Here is a 15585-nt window from a genome sequence, read left to right on the forward strand (position 1 = left end):
TTATAGAAATTTGGACAAAAGGGCAGATGGTATGGTTTTTATTTGTGTAGACTTAATGTTGTGTAGCATTGATTGTTTTGTCTGTTTAAACGACGAAAATCTTGAGTTCAACTGTGATGAACATCATGTGACTGGATGCACTTCTGTTTACTGTAAAACTAAATGTTCTTGCCACAGCAGAAGGGCACTCACATTTCCCTCCCCCCTCTAGATGAACAATAGTCAGGATCAATACAAAATTAAGTCTCCGGTTTTGGAGTTTTGTTTATTGTTTTGACATTTTATTTTTAGCATTAGATTTAAAGTTGTTCCCAAACTGGGTAAAATAATCATTAGATAAATGCTAACATAATTTTAAAGGTATATAGTGACATTTCATGTACAGTGGGGCCTTGACTTATGAGTGTCCCGACTAACGAGTTTTTTGAGATACCAGCTGTCTTTCGGCCGATTTTTTGCGTTGAGTTGATAGAGTAATTTGAGTTAACGAGCTCCTTAACCAGCTCGGTCTCGAACGAATTAAATTCGTAAGTCAAGGCCCCACTGTATGCTTATATATAAAAGTTTTTTAAAGCCCGTTAGATATAATAGCAATAGATTCTATTGCCATTTTAAAGAGGGAGAGGGTTATTTTTCTGAGTAAATAAATGCACTAATATCAGTGATTTATGTACTGAAGCTAATTTGCGACTTATTTCATGTCTATATTATTTAAACAAATATTATTTATGAAAACAAATTTGACCAAGAGACAAATGAGCTTAATAGCATCTTGACAAAAAACTTTAGTAAAGGATATATCTTCATATTGTGAGTCCCCATCCTCTATAGAAGTCCCCTATAGAAGTTTAAAATATGACTTTTGTCCAGCACTCAATAAATGCATGTTTCCCAAGTAAAGGTATAAATTTGTACCTTTGTGGATTGTTTCTCAGGAAATCTGATTCATGATCCCAGCTCCTCCTCTCATGTTCTGTGTGACCAGTGCAGCCACAGAAAAGAGGCCTCTCTCTATATGTGTGTGGAAGGACACCCTCACACTGTTGCAGGGACCTAAAAACCCACCTGCCTCAAATATCCTCCCTGCTCCATGGCTTCCCTAGTGAAACACCCCCCCCCCCGCCCCATTTAGCTTATTGTCTGTGAGAGAGAGAGAGAGAGAGAGAGAGAGAGAGAGAGAGAGAACCCAGGGACAATGCACACGTGTTAACCAGATAATTGGGTGTGATGAACCTGGGTGACACATTCTTTGGGATTGGGATAGGAAAGGTCTCTGGGTTAGAGTGAGGGAAGCAAATGCCCAAGCCACCCATTTAGGTGGCAAATTTATCTGGTCCCTGGCTTTTTCTGTTCCTCATGAAAATTGTTAAGTAAACTTATTCACCTGGCTAATTCGTTATAAACAACATAAAAAAGAAAGAATATTTTCTTTCTACTGTTTTTAAAAATATTGCATCTGATCAATCTGAGAGTGTTTGGAAAGTACTTTGGACAACTTAGAAATATGAAAACACAATAAAAGGTGTATTACTGTGCATAGAAACTACTCATCCATGCCCACAAGATAAACATTTTCATGTTTCAAGAATAAAATGTTATTTTCTATTACACCAGTAGATGCACTTCCCTCCCTATATTTTGAAGAATTTATTCTCATCATTGGAAAAATATACAAATTGGCAACAAGTTTCAATTTAGGATTATTATTAATAGTAGTATCTAACATTTATTAAGTACTTAGCCCTGTACATATAATTCATGTGATTCTGACTGTGACCGTGGGGATAGATACTTTATTATTATTCCACTTTTGCAGAGGAAAAAACTGAGGAAGAGAGAAATTAAGAAACTTTCCCAGTGAGTATGTGCAGAACTGGACAAATCAGAGAGCCTGTCTGTAGCACCTACTTTGAATTACTACACTGAACACTGAGGGATAAATTCGAAATGACATGTCTCAAAAATATACATATATTTTCTGCCAATGAAAATTATTGGTATGATGTAGTTACTAGAGATTAGTTTTCTACACAGATTATTAGATATGATTTTATATTTGATCCTGTACTGTGAGTCATCTGTTTATTTACCTCCTGAATATTCCCATTCAGCTTTTAGTACTTATGATCTTTTTCCTTTAGCAACCAGAAATGTTCTAGTTCTATAAAACCTACAGTGCAAAATGAAAAAGGTAGCGAGCCAGGGTTCAGGATCATTGCCATGGGAACCAAAGCAAGGCCCTTTCCTGCTGCCCAGCCTTAAGGTGGGGACAGGTGAAACCTCAGGTTTGGTCTGAGGGAGAGGAGGAACACCATCTTGCCTCTCCTCATTCTCTCTTCAGCGTCACATGCATTCTTGTTTCTGCTCCTCACCATACCAATTCTTTTTCCTCAGCTCCTCATTGATCCACTCTCAACCATCACTATCTGTGTTTCCTCTCAGGAGAAATCATTATGCATATAAAGTTGTGTGTTGGGTGTAGAGAAGGGAAGTGGTTCTGAGCCCTGAAATTTACATATTGCATGATCTATTCAGGGATACAGCAAAACCTCAAGGTGACTCAAATGGGGTGCTTTGACGTCTTTATATATGTGTGGTTGGAGTGTCAGGAAGCTGAGAGACACTGCAGTTCCATAGAGCCCTAGTAATTGGTGTTAGGGTGAGTGGAGGTGGAGTGTGGAGCTGTGTACTTACTCCCCATTAGCTTGGGGAGAGGTAGTAGTTACCAGAACTCTCAAGAGTAGCTGTAGCCCTGTATAGGAGAGGGCTGCCTACCAGGAAGTATGGGCCTTAGTAGAGGAAGGAAAACTTAATAGAGGAATGAAACCAAATATCCAGGACTCAGGAGGGAATCAATACCCCACTCTCCAATCTCCTATCAGTGCCTGCTATTAACCTTCCTAATGCCGTGACCCTTTAATACAGTTCCTCATGTTGTGGTGACCCCCAACCATAAAATTATTTTTGTTGCTAATTCATAACTGTAATTTTGCTACTGTTATGAATCGTAATGTAAATATCTGATATGCAGGATGTATTTAGGCAACCCCTGTGAAAGGGTCGTTCGACCCCAAAGGGGTCGCGACCCCCAGGTTGAGAACCGCTGGATTAAACCAAACTGGAAGCTAGAGGACCTTGCTAAATACAATGCCTAGAGGTCAGCCTCCTGGAGCAGAGAGCAAAATTGGGATGGTGGAGAGAGGAACTGGAGAGGTAAGGGAAACCATTTGGGAACAAACATTGCAAAAGCCTTGAGCAACTACTTCTTCTGTTTACATCCCCATGCTTGGTTGTCCCTTGGTAGACTATATTTAAAGCATAAATGGCACTTTTTATATAATGTTGCAATTTATTTTTTTATTCTGAATACCTAATACCCTATCTGACAATGTGGGGGTGGGGGGTATTCGACCTATTTTTGTTGAATTATTGAGTGACTTAATGTGTCATGGTCATAGTTCTGTATGAGTCAGGGAGCTTCATACTAGATTGTGTGATCACAGAACTCCTTCTCAAACAATGATTCTCAAATAGGTGTCTCCTGATGGGCAGCAAGCTATCAGAAAAAAAATAATTGTTTCTATGGTTTTAGGAGCAAATGACAAACAATTCCCTAGACTTTGATTACTATGACTAAGAGCTATTTACTAGTAATTTACTAAGTGATGTCTTTTTAAATGTGGCATTTGTTATTTTATATTAGCATGTTCCTAGTTTTTCTTAAAGATGAATTCAGTATTTTACTGTGGCATCTGGCTACTACCAAATGTTGGCAAACACTTACTGAGCATGTACTCACCTGGCAGTAGAAAATCCTACAATCTTCAAGAAGAAAATTTGTTATCTACCATGTGATTTTCATGGTTTTCAGTTGCTGCCATCTGTGACTTTAAAGATAGATTAGTATTGTTTAAACTTAAAAATCAGTTGTTTGTTGTGGATTATTGGGTTAAGCCACAGAGGGTCTACAATGAATATCCTTGGTTTATAATTTTCAACAACTGGACTTCAAAGTACATCATTAGTGTGCCTATTCTAGAGCAGAAACATATCTAATCCCCTCAAAATCTGATGAAGACTAAACTTTCATTTGTGATAATTTGCCTGGGATGTGTGTGTGTATGTGCTTGTGCTATTTCAATTACTTGGATTATAGTATCAAAGTAAATGTAATAAGATTGCTAGATTATTTTAAAATTTATAGGCTATAGTATTATAATATACTAGTGGCCCGGTGCACAAAATTCATGCAGGGAGGGGGGGGGTGTCCTTCAGCCCGGCCTGCACCCTCTCCAATCTGGGACCCCTCGGGGGATATCCGACTGCCAGTTTAGGCCCGTGGGATTGGGCCTAAACTGGCAGTCGGACATCCCTCTCACAATCCGGGACTACTGGCTCCTAACTGCTCACCTGCCTGCCTACCTGATCACCCCTAACCACTCTGCCTGCTGGCATGATTGCCCCCAACTGCTCCCCCATGCTGGCCTGCTTGCCCCCAATTGCCCTCCCCTGTCAGCCTGATTGCCCCTAACCACCTCTGCCCTGCCACCATGGCTTTGTCTGAAAGGACGTCTGAAAGGTCTCCCAGTCTAATTAGCATATTACCCTTTTATTAGTATAGATAATCATGTGTTTAACTGTAGGGTCTTCTCTTATGAAGTTAAAGCAGTTCATAAAAGCAGTTCATAAAAGCTGCTGGCAAAAAGTTTCCTGATTTTATTTTATTCTCTTTCAGTTTTTATCACCAAGTTCTTTTTTGTTGTGAGAATAGGTGATATAGATCTCGGCCCCACTACACTGGAGCAGGGTCAAAATGTTTGAAATCAGACTCTCTGTAATACTGCTCAAAAGTTTGTGTCTATTATGAAGGATCCACTCTTTTTTTATATACATAAAATGATTATCTAGCATTCAGTGCTCAGGCTGGGACTAGGGTGAAGCAAATGAGGCTCTTATCTTGAACACAAAATTTAAGGGGATTCAAAAAATCTCACTAATCAAGATATACAATATTATAATGCAATATTTAAAAAAATAGAAATTAGTGCAGAAACCCCATAATGGACAAAACATAAAAATTTCAGATGAGAATGGGATCTTACTCTGCAGCTGCACGACCCAGCCTTATCCACTGCACCCTAATCCCAGCCCTGTGCAGTATATTGGGGATATTGGGTGAATGCTGGATAATTATTATGATAGTCTCCATCTTGAGGAACTGAGGTGATTTATGAAAAAGTAACACTTCTTTCTGAATCATTTGGTGAATCCATGTCCTGTCATGTAACCAAGCTGCTTAGCTCTGCCCTATGCTCTAGTTGGGAAAAAATGCATTGTGATTCAAGACTTCTAACTGCATGCAAGCTTGACTCCTTTCAGGTTCATTCATCTTTAATTACTGTCATACCCTTGCTAGTGTTTACCTGCCTTTTCTCTTGAAAGACAGAGAAGCAGGCATACACATAGGACATAGGGAGAGTTGAAGAAGAATAAATATAGTGAAAGAGAAGGGAAATAATGAGAAGGGCTATTAGCATGGTCTGGCTAAGAAACAAACCTAGGCGTCCTTTAAGATGACGTCAGTGAGTTTCCAAATGAGACCGAGATGGTGACAAGTGGCAACATCTAAAGGAAGCAGAGAGAAAATTGCTGCTCTAGGGCTAATGCTGATCAATTTGGAGAAATGATTGAAGAAATGGGAGTGTCAGGAACATTGGGTAAAGAACCTATGAATCTTACATGGTTTACTTTTCAAGGAAGAGAAGTGAGAATGAATAGAGGTGTGGCCCTGATTGACAACTGTTCTAGAGAAGGTGCTTATCTCAAGGTTGGTAACCCGGATAAGGTTAAAGAAGCCCTCACTTCCCCTGTTCCCCGACAAAACAAAATTGTCCTTATACTCTAAAAGGAAAGATAGATGAACAAATATCTGTGGAACAGAACAGTGTGAAGGTGCCTGTCCTAGGATAAATTTGACAAAGCATCAAATCAATCCCAATGGGGAAGAAAAACATCTCTAACAAGCTTAATTTCATAAACGTGGAAAGGAACGAAAGAATCACCCACAATCACAAATGTGGGAGTCACGTAGCACTGTAAGGAAAGTAAACATATCAGCAGACACCAAAGTTGCTGAGACTTGTGGGGGTAGAAAGGGTAGAGAGAGGGGGGAGAGAAGCTAAAGATTACAAAAGAAGATTTAAAAACTTTATAATGGAAAACTTCAAACATTTACAAAAATAAAGAGAATAGGCCCTGGCCAGCATGCTAAGTAGTTAGAGCACTGGCCTGCAAACTGGAGGGTCATGGGTTTGATTCCTGGTCAAGGGCACGTACCTGGGTTGCATGTTTGATCCCCAGCCCAGGTCAGGGTGCAGGTGGCAACCAATCAATCTGTATCTTTCACATCAATGTTTCTCTCTCTCTCTCTCTCTCTCTCTTCTTTCCCCCTCTAAAAAACAAAATCAATGGGGAAAATATCCTGCATTGAGAATTAACAACAAAAATTAAGAAAATAGTATAATGAACCCTCATATAGTGAACCATCACTTAATTTTTATAATTAATCAATTCATGACCAGTCTGATTTCACCTGTCCCCACTCCCCTGGATTATTTTGATATAAATTCCATACATATAATTTTATTCATAAATATTTCAATATGTATTTCTAAAAAATAAGCATTTGAAAAATATATTACCAAATTCTTTATCACACCTAAAATTTAATAATAATTTTTAACATACTTTTTCCAACTGTCTCATTTAAAAAATATTTGAATAAGAATCCAAATAGATTATAGTTGGTAGATATGTTTTCTAAATTTCTTTTAGTCTAATTTTTCCTCCCCCACTCTTTTTTCTTGCAGTTTATTTATTGGGAAAAACCACACAACTAGTTTTCTTTTTTATCCTATATAGTTCCCCACATTTTTCTGATTGTGTCATCACAATGTCATTTAGTATGTTTCTTGCTCTTGTCTTTCTTATAAAGTGGTAATTAGTTATAGGAGCTTGATCTGGTTTTAGTTTAATTTTTTGGTAAGACTACTTCTTGGGTGGAAGTATGTAATGTGTATACAGTGTCTGGCTATTTCTCTTTTGGAAGACATTGCCTATATCCATTAGTATTTCATTGGGGACTGTACAATGGTAGTATTCAATATTTACATTTTTATTTATTATAGTGGCATTCTATGATTATTTATAAACTGGGCTATTTCAAAAAAATCAAAGAGCAGTAAAGTTAAGTGGGAATATGCTGATCTCATATATATATCTATATGATTTCAACTATATATAAAAGATTAAAATGTTGATCCTGCCCTATCTCTTTATTGTATCTATTTTCCTATATCTCCTCCCTTTAACAGTTAAGATCTCAGATAATTAGTCTAAGATATTTGTCTCCATTTTTTTTCTCTTGGGTTTTTGTCAGCTAAAGCTTTAATCTGTATATTGTCCCCTAACTCCACTGAAATTACTCTTAATGACGTACTGATGATATACATACTGACAAGTCCAATGGAAAAAAAAGTTTTTAAAATTTGAATCTAAGCGAAAACAATGGATATTTTTCTGATCGCTCACCTGATCACTCCAGAGTGTTTGGCCTCGTGGACCCTGCCTGTTCCTTATGCTTCTCTCTGCCCTCTTGGCGTCTGGGAATGAATACACTGTTGCTTGTCTCTCAGGCTCTCTCATTGAGTTCTCGGTGTTTTTTCATTTCATATCTTTTTTCTGTTCTTACTCCTTTTCCTCCCTATGTCTACACATCTCCTACTTGCCTGTTCCTTTCTTGTGGCGTTAGATGGCACCAGTCCCTGGAGACTCTCCCAGGGTATTTCCTGAACACCAGGACTACCAATAAGAATTTCACATGTAGATTCTCAGGCACCTCAAGTCATTGTACTTTTCCAGAACACCGTGATCTTCCCCTCCAAGTGTGTTTCCCTTATATTATCCTATATTTGATAAGCACAGGCATCAAATTAATTACCCTACCCAGAAGCTGAAGAGTCTGTCCAGATTTCAACCTCTTCATCCTCACTCAATCGTATCACCAAACCCTATGACTTCTGATTCCTAAAAATCACCATGTGATTTCCCTTCTCTCGTTTTTCAATGACAAGATTTTAGTTTATTTAGGCAAAGTATTTTTATTTTCAATTTTATTTTCATCACCATTTATTCCCCGAAACCCTTCCCACCTCCACAGACCCTCCCCAGATCACCACACTAATGTCAGTGAGTTCTTTTCCCCCCCTCAATTCCTTGACCCTCCACACAGCAGACCCCCACCTTTGACAGCTGTCGGTCTGCTCTCTATCTATAAGTCTGTCTCTGTTTTGCTTGTTAGTTCATTTTGTTCATTAGATTCCACATATGAGTGAAATCATGTGGTACTTGTCTTTCTCTGACTTGAAGGTAGAGTACACAAGATCTGCTGAATAATTGAATGGGGGGGGGGGGTGAGAGGAGAGGACTCAAATATGTCTAGATTTTGGGCCCCAGTATCTGGAAGAATTTGGTTGTAGTTAATTGACATGAGGAAGATGTGGTCAAAACAGGTTCTTGGGGAGGATTAGGAGCTCAGAAGAGAGAAGGAATAACAGCCTAGTGATAGCTAATTGAATGACAATGTCCATGCTACTGAATAGGTTGGTGCCAGCAGGAGGGAGATCTTGAGAGTGTTTGGAGGCCTCTGTGCACTGACCTGCCTTTTTTATTAGTGATTGCGGTCATTTTGCCGTTGACACAATGCTTGAATGCTTTAACATATCAGATATAAGCTGACCTATTGGGTGACAAGACAGAGTCCAAGGAGGACCTTGACAAGTCCATAAGGATGGAATGAATCAAGCAAGATAAAGTTTAACCTAAATAAACACAAAGTCTTACAAATTTGGACCGTTCCAGCAATATCTATTTGAGGAAGAGCATTGTTGTTAAAAGTGCATTATTTATGCTCAAACAGATCTGGCCCAAAATCCCAACCTTCTCCTTCTTTAGTCCTGCTTCCTTGATTAAATCAACTTCCTTATTAATAAAATGGCACAGTAAAATTTTCAAAAAGTTATGAAAATGAAATGAATACTAAAGTACTTAACACACTGCCTAGTATGTAATAGGTAATTGATAAATGTTTTATTATCAAAGACCTTTCTTTCTAGTCTTTTTTTTTTTAAATTAGGTATTAGCAAATATTGGAGTTTGTGATGGGCTTTTAAGAGCCTCTTGAAATATTATTAGGGTTAGAGGTTTTCTAGTACCTGAAACATTATTTCCCCAAAACAAATTTTCGTGTGAATCTCTCCAATCCCACCTGAAAATGTTAGCCCTCTTTACCTTTCTGACTACTGCTTTCCCTTCTTTCTACCATAAGGTTAATAACCTATTTTATATTTTAAGTCACTCTTTTATAACATTTGTTTACAACTTTCTTTATTTGATATCTTGGAATACTTTCCAGGACTTTTTTAAAAAAATGTTTTTCTTTATTGATTAAGGTATTACATATGTGTCCTTATAGCTCCATTGCCCGACCCCATCCCCCCCCCCCCCCCATTCTCCCACTCATGCCCTCACCCCTCCTGTTGTCTGTGCAGGACTTTTTTTATTTTATTACTTTTCTTACTATATTTTTTATGGAGATATAATTTATATTTAATAACATTCACCAATTTTGAATATACGATTTGATGAGTCTTGACAAATGTATGCACCATAAACAATTAGAACATTTGTGCCTACATTTTAAAGTCTTCTAGTTGAAAACAATTGAATTCCTAACATGTTTATAAATGACACACTTGCAAGTTAAAAAATAGTTTTATTTAGGTTTAAAAGAAAAGTGAGGAATATATTTCATAGTTTTTAAGAAAGGCAAGAGAATTTTGAAAAATCTATTAGATCACTTATTTGTCTTCCTTTTGTCCTCTAAATAAGATTAAATGCTTGCAGAAAATGAAGAACTTGCCAAGAATAAATTTGGTTTCAGGATACTTAGGGCTCTGCCTGTAACTGTTGATAAGAATCAGGTAGTAATTCATCTTCTTAGTCTTGGTCTTCTGGTTTATTTCCTTTTTATTATAATATTTCTAGAATCAACATGTGGTTGAAGAATGGCAAGATGGACAGAGAGGAGAGTGGATAAGAGGTGATAAAACAGGGTTAGAGAGTTTCAGTGACTGGCCGGATGTAACCCAGTTAAAAAACTGGCAGAGCTAGAATGAAGATTCAGCTCTGGTTAACCACTTCAACCCCTTGCTTCCGATACCAGAGAGGCATCAAATACTCAAATAAATACCTTGAGAAGTTTTAGATTTAATTTTAGAGTCGAAAGCATTGATGTTCTCAGTGAATCCCTTTCTGACAATCTAGTTTAGGTAAAGGAATTTGCAAACATCCCCTGAAGTGTCTCCTACTCTATAGTTCTGTGACATTGCTTCAGTTGTTTTAGCTTCAGATAAAAAGGGAAGATGATCAACAAAATGCCCTTTTATATATGTAAGAACCACATTTAGTGAAGCCATTACAGTATTGCTCAGGCAAGTCCATGGGATTTGAAAATAATCTTTTTCTTCTATTTTAGGAATAAAGTCATACTGGGTTTTGGAAGTTTTGTATTTAGTTAATAGACACTTAGACACAGGATATGGGTTCTAAAAATAAATACCATTAAAAAATTTTAATGACATCATCAGAACTATTTTTATAGTAATTATCTGACACTGGCTTTGATTATAAAGAGCTTCTATATGTATGTCCATGTCTTACACAATGCAGTGTGAGACTATTAATTTCTTTTTACTTGGCTAACAGCTGATTAGCTATTAGTCATAAATATGAAATAAATCATTCAGAATAAATAAGGCACAAAATATATTTTAAAAAATATACTTAAGCAAGTACATGTTAGTGGTTGTTTATAACTTGCCTCTCTAATAACCATAAATTACTAAAATGCATTCTTACATCCATGATGATTTTTATTTTAACTGTTTTATGGGTAGTTGTAAAAAACTATTGAAAATTGGTGCAAGTTAACTGACCAACATAAGGATGGCAAATAGGTACTCTGGCATATTTATATTTCCAGTTTTTAAAGCTATACATAAACACAATAGAGAAAATGCATTTCATACAAGTGAAACATAATACAGTGGGGCCTTGACTTATGAGTGTCCCGACTAACGAGTTTTTCGAAATATGAGCCACCTCTCGGCCAATTTTTTGCTTTGAGTGGCGAGCTAAAATTCGGGTTACAAGCCAGCTTCAGATACCCCACCGCTAGTTGGCGCAGCGAACGTCACAGTGAACGCCACAACATCAGCCCAGCATCACGTGTCTCACTCGTTCACTTTATGATTTGACATACGAGTAATTTGAGTTATGAGCTCTGTCACGGAACGAATTAAACTCGTAAGTCAAGGCCCCACTGTAATTCCTGTGACTGCCACATATTTGTATTAAGAGTAGTTCAGATCTCCTCCCTAACCTAGTTCTCTACTTTAAAAAAAACTATTTGAATAAAAAACGGAGAGAAAATCCTGTGCCAGTTGTGGTGTTAACAAAATCAGTTTATGTAGATGAGCTTTCGGTCAGATAGCTCACCTTGCTTTGTCCCTATCAGGTGATAGTTGCATATGAAGTAAGAGAACCCAAAGGTCTTTTCTGGGCCTTCTCTTTCATTTAAAGAAAATTTCTTAATCGTGTCAATAATAAAAATAAAGTTTTAAAAAAAGTAAGTTTCTCTTTTGAAGTCATCTGAGCGGAGGTGAGGAGCCAGGATTCTGGAACCCTACTGCCTGAGTTTGAATCCCCACTCTGCCCCTTCCTAACTGTGTGACCTGTGGCAGGTGCCATGTCTCATTTTCCTTATGGGGATGATAGTAGCAGTACATGGCTCATAGGATAAAATAATTTCTAGCACCTACAATACAGAAAGCACTCTGTAAACAGTCATTATTATTGCACAAGCTAAGTGTTATCAGTGATCATGGTATTGAAATATAATACATATGCAGAAAGGCACTCATATCCTAAGTGTTCAGCTTACAGAAATTTTATAAGCTGAACAACCCTGTGGTAACCAACACATAAATCATGAAACAGAAACTGTACCTCTTCATGCCCACTTCTAGTCACTACCCCTCTCTAAGGGTAACTAATATCCTGACTTCTGATTAGTTTCATTAATGGCTATTTGTTAAACTTTGATATTGCAGCAATTGATAAGGAACTTACTGTAATAGCATTTTAATTTTTATTTAACATCTAAGACAAACCTATTTGCTTTAATCTTTTAATATTTATAATAATAAATATAATACATATAAATAGAAAATATAAAGTATAATATATAATATTTTAATGTATTTTGTTTTATAGGTTGAAAAAGCTCCTTGAACAAGAAAAGGCTTACCAAGCCCGTAAAGAAAAGGAAAATGCTAAGAGGCTCAATAAATTAAGAGATGAGCTTGTGAAACTAAAGTCCTTTGCACTCATGCTGGTGGATGAAAGACAAATGCATATTGAGCAACTTGGCCTGCAAAGCCAGAAAGTACAGGATCTCACTCAGAAACTGAGGGAAGAAGAAGAAAAACTCAAAGCCATTACTTCCAAATCCAAAGAAGACAGGCAGAAATTGCTCAAGTTAGAAGTGGATTTCGAACACAAGGCTTCGAGGTTTTCCCAAGAGCATGAAGAGATGAATGCTAAATTGGCTAATCAAGAGTCTCACAACAGGCAACTTAGACTCAAGCTGGTTGGCTTAACGCAAAGAATTGAGGAGCTAGAAGAGACCAACAAAAATCTTCAAAAGGCAGAGGAAGAACTTCAGGAATTAAGAGATAAAATTGCCAAAGGGGAATGTGGCAACTCCAGCCTCATGGCAGAAGTGGAAAATCTACGGAAGCGCGTGCTTGAAATGGAGGGTAAAGATGAGGAGATCACGAAAACGGAATCCCAGTGCAGGGAATTGAGGAAGAAATTACAAGAGGAAGAACATCATAGTAGGGAGCTCAAAATTGAAGTTGAGAAGTTACAGAAGAGAATGTCTGAACTGGAGAAATTGGAAGAAGCATTTAGCAAGAGTAAATCTGAATGCACCCAGCTACATTTAAATCTAGAGAAAGAAAAGAACTTAACCAAAGACCTGCTAAATGAATTGGAGGTCGTCAAGAGCCGAGTTAAAGAACTGGAATGTTCTGAAAGTAGATTGGAAAAGGCTGAATTAAGCCTAAAAGATGATCTTACAAAGTTGAAGTCATTTACTGTGATGCTGGTTGATGAAAGGAAAAATATGATGGAAAAAATAAAGCAAGAAGAGAGAAAAGTGGATGGACTCAATAAAAATTTTAAGGTGGAACAAGGGAAGGTTATGGATGTAACTGAAAAACTAATCGAAGAAAGTAAGAAGCTTTTAAAACTGAAGTCTGAAATGGAGGAAAGAGTATACAATTTGACAAAAGAGAGGGACGAGTTAGTAGGCAAACTGAAAAGTGAAGAAGAAAAATCATCTGAATTAAGCTGCAGTGTTAACTTATTAAAGAAGAGACTTGATGGGATAGAGGAAGTGGAGAGAGAAATAACCAGAGGAAGGTCTCGAAAAGGACCTGAGCTCGCCTGCCCGGAAGACAACAAGATTAAGGAACTAACGCTTGAAATTGAGAGACTGAAGAAACGACTCCAACAACTGGAGGTGGTCGAAGGGGATTTGATGAAGACGGAGGATGAGTATGATCAGCTGGAGCAGAAATTTAGAACTGAGCAAGATAAGGCTAATTTCCTCTCTCAGCAACTGGAGGAGATAAAGCACCAAATTGCCAAGAACAAAGCAATCGAGAAAGGTGAGGCTGTGAGCCAGGAAGCGGAGCTGAGGCACAGGTTTCGGTTGGAAGAGGCTAAAAGTCGAGACTTAAAAGCTGAAGTGCAAGCTCTTAAAGAGAAGATTCATGAATTAATGAACAAAGAAGATCAGCTTTCTCAGCTCCAAGTGGACTATTCTGTCCTTCAACAAAGATTTATGGAGGAAGAAAATAAGAACAAAAACATGGGACAGGAGGTCCTCAATCTGACCAAAGAGCTGGAGCTTTCCAAGCGTTACAGCCGAGCTCTAAGACCCAGTATGAATGGGAGAAGAATGGTAGATATTCCTGTGACCTCGACTGGAGTGCAGACCGATGCTGTCAGCAGCGAGGCAGCAGAGGAAGAAACCCCAGCAGTATTCATCCGGAAATCCTTTCAAGAAGAGAATCATATCATGAGCAACCTTCGACAGGTGGGATTGAAAAAACCTATGGAACGATCCTCCGTTCTCGACAGGTATCCTCCAGCAGCAAATGAGCTCACGATGAGAAAGTCGTGGATTCCCTGGATGAGGAAAAGGGAAAATGGGCCCTCGATGACTCCAGAGAAAGGGCCCCGAACAAATTCCAATCCCGGGCACCCAGGAGAGCTGGTTCTCTCACCAAAGCAGGGCCAGCCCCTGCATATTCGAGTGACGCCAGACCACGAGAACAGTACTGCGACGTTGGAGATAACAAGCCCTACATCCGAAGAATTTTTCTCTAGTACCACCGTCATTCCTACATTAGGGAATCAGAAGCCAAGGATAACCATTATTCCATCACCAAATGTTATGTCTCAAAAAACAAAAAGTGGAGACGGTATTCTCGGCCCAGAACGAGCCATGTCCCCGGTCACAATTACCACATATTCCAGAGAGAAAGCCCCGGACAGTGGAAGAGGCGCATTTGCGGACAGGCCCACATCCCCCATTCAGATAATGACAGTGTCTACATCAGCTGCCCCGGCTGAGATTGCAGTCTCTCCCGACGCCCAGGAAATGCCCATGGGAAGGACTGTCCTCAAAGTCACCCCAGAAAAACAGACTGTTCCAACGCCACTACGGAAATACAACTCCAATGCCAATATCATAACCACAGAGGACAATAAAATCCACATTCATTTAGGTTCTCAGTTTAAACGGTCCCCTGGGGCTTCAGCAGAAGGAGCAAGTCCAGTTATTACTGTGCGACCTGTCAGCGTGACAGCGGAAAAGGAGGTCTCCACCGGCACTGTCCTCCGCTCTCCCAGGAACCACCTCTCCTCACGGCCTGGTGCAAGCAAAGTGACAAGCACCATCACCATAACCCCAGTCACAACCTCCTCCACTCGAGGAACCCAGTCAGTGGTGAGTGGAAGAGGTTCTAAGGTGCAGGGCGAGGGAGGGAGGAAGAAGTGAGGAGTGAGAATAACCCAACGCCCCAAATAAAGCAAAGGCAAATGCCTCTCGCGCCACCTGAACCCAATGGCAGATGTTTCCTAGAGGACTAGGTACACCAGGAAATAGAAATAAAAAGTGGCCTAATGTTTTAATAAATTGAGCTTATTTTTTATATCTTCACCTGAGGATATGTTTATTGATTTTAGAGAAACAGGAAAGGAGAGAGACAGACAGACAGACAGAGAAACATTGAACAGTTGCCTCCCATATGTACCCCAACCATGATTGAACCCACAACCTAGGTATGTGTCCTGACTGGCAATCAAACCCACCACCTTCTGGTGTACAGGACA

At 38.7% G+C, this 15585-nt stretch overlaps 1 protein-coding gene across 2 annotated transcripts in view; it reads left to right on the top strand.

Annotated features, from left to right (window-relative positions):
• FILIP1 (filamin A interacting protein 1) overlaps window positions 1-15585 on the top strand; it is a 175780-nt gene that overhangs the window by 143931 nt on the left and 16264 nt on the right. For both annotated transcript variants that reach the window (XM_036317244.1, XM_036317245.1), the window contains exon 5: window positions 12394-15199. In XM_036317244.1, the coding sequence (XP_036173137.1) occupies window positions 12394-15199 (2806 nt within the window). The remainder of the gene's footprint in view (window positions 1-12393; window positions 15200-15585) is intronic.

This window comes from Myotis myotis, unplaced genomic scaffold (genome assembly GCF_014108235.1).
Source record: "Myotis myotis isolate mMyoMyo1 unplaced genomic scaffold, mMyoMyo1.p scaffold_m19_p_7, whole genome shotgun sequence".
Classification (NCBI taxonomy): Eukaryota; Metazoa; Chordata; class Mammalia; order Chiroptera; family Vespertilionidae; genus Myotis; species Myotis myotis.